The 9423-nt window shown below is 38.9% G+C and overlaps 1 protein-coding gene across 1 annotated transcript; it reads right to left on the minus strand.

Annotated features, from left to right (window-relative positions):
- Positions 1-393: 393 nt before the first annotated feature.
- On the minus strand, positions 394-2131 carry LOC105032269 (uncharacterized). Its single transcript, XM_010906666.4, has one exon. It carries the CDS (start codon positions 1943-1945, stop codon positions 551-553), a length of 1395 nt encoding a protein of 464 aa, XP_010904968.1. The 5' UTR covers positions 1946-2131; the 3' UTR covers positions 394-550.
- Between the last annotated feature and the right edge of the window lie 7292 nt (positions 2132-9423).

The raw sequence follows: 9423 nt of genomic DNA on the forward strand, positions 1-9423 counted from the left end.
ATAGTCAAAAGAAGTAAGTCAGATTTGTACTATCACGAGCAATTATCAATCCAATTTTAACCATCAACGACTCATGCAACTCCAAATCTTCAATCTCAACTATTGTCTCATAAATTTTTTTCTTCAAATCTTGATTACCTGCAAGGAATTGAAAATAATCTGCCAACTTATCAATACTTTTACTTGAAACTTGACAAATTCTCCAAAAGCAACTTCATCCTCATTAGAAACTTTCCTTTTTCTTGACCTTGATTGATTCTGAGATGAAGAAGCACTCTATTGAGGATGATCAATAGGAGTTTGAAGAATATAATTGTTACTCTCAAATTCGATAAGATCTACAAACTGAACCTCCTCCTCACTCTTCATCACATTTATAAAAATTTTAATATTTGACCTATAAATTGAGCCCACTTTAAATTATCAGTAAACTAAATAGATACCAGCTACCAAATGCAGCCTTGGCCCTTCCACACAGACATATACATCACATATGGACAAAATTAAAAGCAGAGTTCAAAATAATAAAAGAGGAACTCTCGGAACATAGCTAGCACTCCGCTAAGGTCCTCAACCTCTCCACCTCCTTCCCCATAATTCCCGCCTTCGCCAAACTCCCTACCGTCCTCCACACCAACCCCAAGTCCTTCCGCCAATCCCCCACCGCCATCCTCTTATACAAATAGCTCTCGAAGGTCATCCTCTGCACATACTCGTCCCCGCAGAGCTCCACAAGCGCCTCCTTCGCAGCGTTACTCCCGTAGAATACCCTCTGCAGGAGATCCAAGAACCGGAACATCCACAGGTACTCTCTGTCCCATTTCCTCAAGTACTCTCTCTTCAATTCCTCTTCGGTCACCACATCCTTGCTGTTGTCGTTCCAAATCCTGGCGATCGCCTCGCCGCACATCCTCCCCGACTTGGCGGCGAAGTAGATACCCTCGCCGGAGCACTTCGTCACGTACCCAGCGGCGTCGCCGACGAGTGCCACCCGCCCCACCACCCGCCGCGGCCGTGGGTGCTCCGGGATCGGGTGCGCCTCCACCTTGATCACCTCCCCACCGGCGATCTTCGACCAGACCCGGGCCCGGATCCCGGCCTGGTACTTCTTGATCTCTGGCTTGGACATCACCGTGCCGGTGCCCACCGCAACGTGGTCGCACTTGGGGAAGACCCACCCGTAGAAGTCCGGCGACACGTCGCTGCCGACGTATATCTCGGCGAGGTCCTCGTAGTGGGCCATCTTCTCCGGTGGGAGGCGGATCCGCTCCTGGAAGGCGATGGCTGAGGAGTAGGTGCCGGCGGAGACGGATCGGGCAACGCGGCTGTTGGCCCCGTCGGCGCCGACGACAACGTCGACGGCGAGGGTGGAGGGGGTTCCGGCGAGGGTGCCGGGGGCGGGGGATGATGTATAGTGAATTAAATAGGGCTCGCCGGAGGAGAGGGAGGATGGGGGTTCGAGGGAGGTGAAGAGGCCGGGGAGGAGGTGGGCGCCGCGGGATTGGGCGCGGGAGCGGAGGAAGGCGTCGAGCACCTCGCGGCGGAGCATGGGGATGTGCTCACCGGGGCGGAAGGAACGGCTGAAGTCGACGGCGAGGTTGGAGGGGGAGAGGATGCGCATGCCGGTGACGCGGCGGTCGACTAGGTGGGCGGGGATGGAGAACTCGTCGAGCATGCAGAGGGGGATGGCGCCGCCGCAGGGCTTGGACCCGGCCGGGCTGCGCTCGATGAGGTAGGTCTCCACGCCGCCGCCGGCGAGGGCCTCAGCGGCGGAGGCGCCGGCCGGGCCGCCGCCGATGACGGCGGCGCGGAGGGGGCGGCTGGCGGAGCGGGCGGAGACAGGAGCGGGGAGGGAAGAACGGGAGGGGATTCTTCGGGGACGGCGCGGAGATTTGAGTGGGAGGCCGGTGGAGAAGGGAGAAGAGAGGTGGAGGTGGGCCGCCATGGGTGGGAGTACCGAGCTGTAGGGTTTGTAGGATGGTCGGCTATCAGTGCGGTGCGTCTCCTTTTGGTAACAAGTGTGGTGCGTTTTGGTAAAAGAATTTCGAACTGTTCTACGCTATGCCGCCCGTGGATCCCATAGATTATTTTAAAATATTCAGCGCTGTTGTCGTTTTCTTTCGTCGAGACGTGAACGGGGCTAAGGGGTTACCGGCACCCATTCGTCCCGACTTCTCTCACTCCACCGCGGATGACAGAGGCATGCATGTTATCCGTCTAGATTTATTTTTACATTTAAATTAATTTAAATATAAATAAATTTAATTAATATTTATATTTATTAAAATAAAATAAATATAAATATAAATAAATAATTATTCAATTAGTATCTAAATTTTTGGATCTACGGATAATCTTATATAATTTTATATAATATTTATTAAATTTTTAAAAAAATATATAATCATATAAATACATTATTAACTTAATTTATAATCTATTTAATAATATATTTGATTCTATAATCATAAAATTTAATTATATAAATTATATTTATATTTATATCTATATTTTTAATATTTAAATTATATTTATATTTATTTAAAATAATATTGATATAAATTTTTATATTTTAATAATATTTATTTTATATTTGTATTCATCAAATAAAATAAATATGAATATAAATATGTTGATATCTTATCCATATTTGATTCGGTTTCGATCTTAATTAAGATAGAATAAAAGCTAACTCAATCTCAAGGGGTTAGTGGATTGCTTCTCGGGTTCACTGATGCATCTCTGGTTAAAAAGTTCAAACATGTTTGCAAGAAATATCATAGATGGATAGTAAGTTGGGTTAAGCTTTTCCAAACAAATTTATATTTTTGGCCTACAGAATTTTACCTATTTGCACTTACACCCTCTATATTTTGAAAAATTTCAACTAGAGCCATCGAGCTGATGCTCCATCGCACTCTCAGGACTCTCACCCTTTTGTCCCACTGCACTAATGGTAATGAATTTTGTGAATGATGGAAATAAAATTAAAAATGATCAGGTGCATTGCTATTTGCTACTCAACTATTGTGATAGTATATCTTCTAACATATAATTATAGTTTATTATACTTACTCAAACATTGTTCATATTTTAAAATATAGCCATATCAAATATATTATTTCATATTTTAATAATTAGTTATTTTCATAAAAAATCAATCTTCTTATTTTTATCAAGAATTAAAAATAAATAATTTTATTTATTCTTTATAATATTATGATAAAAATTTGTTCAAAATATTTAAAAAATATCAGTAATTTTAAAATATTTCTATATTCATATATTATTCTAAAATTTTTTAAAAAGATAATTATGTGGAGGTTACCTGCTATCCAATGAAATCTTCCTTCCTCGGATTGCAACCAAGCGTTTACTGATGATCTGGTGAGTCCACCTTAGACATCAAGGAGAGATTCGAGAATTTGAGATGAAGTGGTGTTACAACATCGGCTTTTATCTAATCTCTGGATTGGATATTTATCAATCTCGAGATTAGAACCCAATCGACGATAGAAAATAAAGCTTACTGACTTACACGAACATCAACACACCTAAGGTTGGGCCTTCGCTCTGTCTTGAACTCAAGTCACCGACCAAGTCGATAATATGAGAGATTTTTGAAATTTTTCAATAACTTTTGGAACATGGGTGCTATCCATAGCTGGCATTCATGACTAACAACCCCTATCCATAGGTTAGTAGACAGTTTTCTATCCTAACTGCCTATTAGACCGTGGTCTGGTAGGCCTTAACAGCCCGCCAAACTCCTATGAAATAGCCTAAGGTTTTAGGGGAATTGAAAGATGGAGTTGGGTTTTGTGGCACATTTGGCATGAAGTCCAGCACGCTAGTAGGATTGTATTTTACAGTTCCTTGTACTTTGGGCTTGAGGGTTTATTGGTTCTTTGCTGAATTGCAGTTCTTTATTACTTTGATTTCGAATGGGTCGGTGTCTAACATGAGCTTAGAGTTCCCACTATTATCTTTCATACTTTTCTGGTATTGCTCTCAAAGCCAGTTAGTGCACCGGTTTGGTTTAGTTATGGCTTATTTACTACTAGTCCTTGTTGCTACAAACTCTCCTATACTAATTTTGGCAGACATTTCCCCCAGTTCCTTCTATGGCGCTTCGTCATGTTCTACATTGCAGCTGATTTTATGTTCAGTTCCTGAATCTTGGCATCAACATTGAGCTTCCTATTTCCTTGTCTACATCAGCTAATTGGGTATTGCTCTTCACTGTAGAAGGTATACAGGTCTACAGCAGTTATTGCATTATTTCCATCAACAAACCCTGATTCAGCTTATTGTGTGTTCTCCTAAGAGTACCCAATGCAGAGTTATCAATATCGCTTTCCTCTATTGTGGAGTTCCTTTCAATGATCTACATTTTCTTCCTCATCCAGCTGTCTTTCGCCAACTATTGTTTCAATTACAGCAAGATCAATTTACATACCTTGTACATCTTTATACCAAGTATGGTGCGTCTTTGGTAAAAGAAGTTCGCACTGTTCTAGGCTATGCCGCCCGTGGATCCCATGGAGTATTTTAAAAGATTCAGTGCTGTTGTCGTTTTCTTTAGTCGAGACGTGAGGGTGGCTAAGGGGTTACCGGCACCCATTCGTCCCGACTTCTCACACTCCACTGCGGATGACAGAGGCATGCATATCATCCGCCTGAATTTATTTTTATATCCGCATCAATTTAAATATAAATAAAAATTTATAAATCTAACTGATATTTACATTCATATTTTATTTAATAAAATAAAATAGATATAAATATAAATAAATAATTATTTAATTCATATCTAAAAATTCGAATCTATATATAATTTTATATAATATTTATTAATTTTTTAAAAAATATATAATCATATAAATATATTATTATTTTAATTTATAATCTATTTAATAATATCTTTAGTCATAAAATTTAATTATTTAAGTTATATTTATAATTATATCCATGCTTCCTGTTGAGGTAATTCAGTTTGTTTCTCTGATTCACAGTCGGCCGATCGAATATCTATCGGTTATGAACGGTAAATCATCAAAGCTACGTCATAGAACGAGTTCCATCTCAATTACAATATATCATCCGATTTTCAATCGGTCTAATAGGCACAGATCACCGACTTCATGATCAATGATCGATGATCATCGATGACCATCGGTATATCAGAGTTACCGATCAATGGTCATTTGGATTTCTACAATTACCGACATACAGTCAACACATTCAAACTACCAACATAGAGTCGGTGTACCAAAAATTGCTAGCACAGAAAGTGCATAATAGTCACGTATCATGATCATCAGTAGGTATTAATCATCCATCCTACGATCATATAGTGCCGAAATAAGTAGAATCTACGTGTCTAACCGTTACAAACGGTTACTAACAATTCATCTATAAAAAAAGATAAACGAACAGCATTGGAAAGAGGCTTCAAGGCTGGTATTCTATCTCTCTAAAAATTTATCTGCTGTTTATCATTTCCTACTGACTTAAGCATCGGAGAGTTTTCACCGGACACAACTCCGATCAGCATGGATTTCTTTTGCAGATGTTCTTCTCCGACAACGGATGTAATAGGAGATTGACCGTAACACTTTCAGTATCCGAATTACATCTGTATCTATTTAAAATAAATATAAATATAAATTTTTATATTCGAATAATATCTATTTTATATTTATATTCATCAAATAAAATAAATATAGATATAGATATATTGATATATGGTCCATACTCCAGTCTTAATTAAGATAAAATAAAAGCAAACCTAATCTCAAGGGGTTAATGGGTTGCTTCTCGGGTTCACTGATGCGTCTCTGGTTAAAAAGTTTGAACATGTTTGCGAGAAATATCATTGATGGATGGTACGTTGGACTAAGTTTTTTCAACAAAATATATATTTTTGGCCCACAGAATTTTATCTATTTGCAATTACACCTCTACGTTTTGAAAAATTTCAGCTGGAGCCACCGAGCTGATGCTCCACCGCACTCTTGAATTCTCACCCTTTCGTCCCACTGCATTAATGGTAATGAATTTTGTGAATGATGAAAATAAAATTAAAAATGATCAGGTGCATTGCTATTTGTTATTCAACTATTGTGATAGTATATCTTCTAATATATAATTATAGTTTGTTATACTTACTCAAACATTATTCATATTCTAAAATATAATCATGTCAAATATATTATTTCATATTTTAATAATTACTTATTTTCATAAAAAATCAATCTTCTTATTTTTGATCAAGAATTAAAAATAAATAATTTTTTTATTCTTTATAATATTATGAAAAAAATTATTCAAAATATTTAAAAAATATTAGTAATTTTAACATATTTCTATATTCATATATTAAACTAAATTTTTTTAAAAAGATAATGATGTTGGAGGTTACTTACTATCCGACTAAATCTTTCTGCGCTTTGCAACCAAGTGTCTACTAATGATCTGGTGAGACCACCTCAGATGTCAAAGAGAGATCCGAGAATCTAAGATGAAGTGGTGCTACAACATCGGCTTTTATCTAATCTCCGGATTGGATATTTACCGACCTCGAGATCAGAACTCAATCGATGATAGAAAACAAGCTCACTGGCTTACACGAACATCGACACACCTAAGGTAAGGCCTTTGCTTTGTTCTGAACTCAAGTCACCGACCTATTCAACCACGCAAGCAATTTCTAAAAATTTTCCAACGACTTTTGGAATATGGGTACGATCTATAGCTGATATTCACGACTAATAACCCCAATTCATAGGTTAGTGGACAGTTTCCTATCCTAACGGCCTATTAGATCATGGTCTGGTAAGTCTTAACAGCCCACTAGATTTCGATGGAATAGCCTAAGGTTCTATCTCTATGTAAAGAGGTAATAATTAAGGAGACCCTGAGATGAGCTTGATTCCAGAGAGGGAAAACCCTACTATTGTTCTCCTTTTTTTTCATCTTTCGGTTGTTTCCTAAACTCTAGCTGATATAAGCATCGGAGGGTCCCCGGGTACTTTCATGAGTGGGCTTTTTTTGCAAGTTCATCTACCATTGCGAGTGGCCCACATCTTTTGAAAGTGCTTGATCAATCTTTGGACATGCTGCCCATCAAGGTTTAGCGGCAATAAATTGGTGTGGCAGATAGGGGAAGAAATCAACTCTGAAGAAGGAAATGACGAGAACAAGAGCACAAAATGCTTCAGCTAATTCTGGTCGACCTTTCCTTGTAATAGGATGAATGACCAGCCCCTCAAGCTAAATTCGATCCTTTCTGCCCCGTCATAGTGGCGAACTAGCAATAATTCACCACTCTAGTATAATAAGTACAAACTCTCACGATTGTCATCCAAAGCTAGTCTCTAATAGAAAATAGAGAAGTGACAACAACAACCTGAGGAGCAAGGCTTATACCTTGCTGCATCTCAACACAACCGATGATCCCAGCCTACTCGACAGTCTCACCACCGAGATCCTCCAGCACGATGAACTCCCCCTCATTATGAAAGCTCAAGATAGGAGAAATGGTGCCATTCCCCCTCGAGATCGTCTGATGGAGACTCAACCCCAGAATACTCTAAATGCCACAGTGATTCCCATCGACTGGGCAACTATGATTAAAATCTTCAAGAGCTTGATCAATGACTTGCTGAGTTGTAGGAGGATAATAGAGGTCAAGCAGATGGCCTCAAATTCAATATTCATCCTTTATTTTTCAAAAAAGTTATGGAAGAACCGATCCCACCTCAGTTTAAAAATACCGTGGTTGGAGTCATATGATGGTTTCTCGGATCCATTTGACCACCTTGAGAGCTTTATAGTCATATGATGGCTTCTCGGATCTATTTGACCACCTTGAGAGCTATAAAGCTCTCATGATAATTCAAAGGGCAACTGATGCCTTTCTTTATCTTATTTTCTTGGCATCCCTCAAGAAGTTTGCTTCGGTTCGATATTTTGTTCTTCAATTTACTATTCATTCTTGCAAGTAGTTAAAAAAGTAGTTCATAGTGCACTTCAATATTAGTAGAAGATACCACAAAATTCAGATAGCCTCTTCTCGATTCAATAACAAGAAGGAAAATCTCTAAAGGACTGCATGGCATGCTTCAACGCCACCATCTTAAAAATTCACATCCTGAATGATGCTGTGGCTATGTTGATCATGAAATAGAGACTTCAAAGATCCAACTTATATTTTTCTTGGACAAAATGTTTTTGAAGTTCTACTTTGAACTCCTCGCCCAAGCACTAAAATATGCTTGAGCTGAGAAAGATGCGAGTGACCAGCAAGAAGCTAAAGGAAGAAGGTTCATTAAGAAGAAACAAACTTGGAAGGAATTAGGTAGAGCTCGTGTTGAGAAGGAAGCCCTCTGAGGACGACCAAGTCTTAATCCAAGGAGCCTGGCCTACCAATTTGACAACCACAGTCCCCTTTCAACCCTATGTGTACAAATCCTTATGGAGACAAAAGGCAGAAATACCTCCAAAAATCCCATCCTATGAAGGCCCCATCGATAGCATGCAACCGCAAAAAATCATGATCATGGATATCACACAGAGGACTGCATTCAACTGATGGATGAAATAGAAGCTCTAATTTGATGTGGCTATCTGGGGAAGTTTGTTTGTGATCGAGAAGTTTAGGCAGCGATTGACCAACCAGCTCAACTATAGGCTAATGAGGGAATGGGCGACCAACTAATTGCTGGCATAATTCATATAATTTTTGAAGGTATGGACTATGGGGGGGCAGAGTGTTTGAAGCACACCTCGAAGAGATAGTGGGATGATAATGTTATTTTTTTTTTGATGATGATGTGCGAGGAGTTCAAACTCCTCATTATGATACTGTTGTCATTTCTATGACCATAACAAATTATGATGTTAAAAATTTTCTTACAAATAATAAAAATTCTATTGATATGTTCTTCTACGATGCTTTCGCTTAGATAAAATTGTCTGCGGATTAACTAGAAGGATTAACACCCTGCTAATTGGATTTTCTAGCAACTTAGTAAAAGTAGAAGAATAGATTGTTCTCTCGATCACTGCAGGCCAGGAACCTCGACAAGTCACCATACAACTGACCTTTCTCATCATCCGGGTACCTTTGGCCTACATTGTAATACTAGGCCAACTTGGATTGAATATGTTTCTTTTGAGCGAAATTCAATGCAGGGGTAAAATGATAATTTTAAAACTTTTTCAAAATTATGATTTTATAATGAAAAATATTAATTAATCTAATTAATTAACATGTGTTTACCCTACACTAGGATCTAAATATGATATACAGCATGCATGTATTTAAATTTAAAATTCAAATTTGAACAGTAAACACTTTACTGTAATGTGTTCAGAACACAATACCTTTGTGCGGGTAGTAGATCACCGCAATCTGAT

Source organism: Elaeis guineensis, chromosome 1 (assembly GCF_000442705.2).
Source record: "Elaeis guineensis isolate ETL-2024a chromosome 1, EG11, whole genome shotgun sequence".
NCBI lineage: Eukaryota > Viridiplantae > Streptophyta > Magnoliopsida > Arecales > Arecaceae > Elaeis > Elaeis guineensis.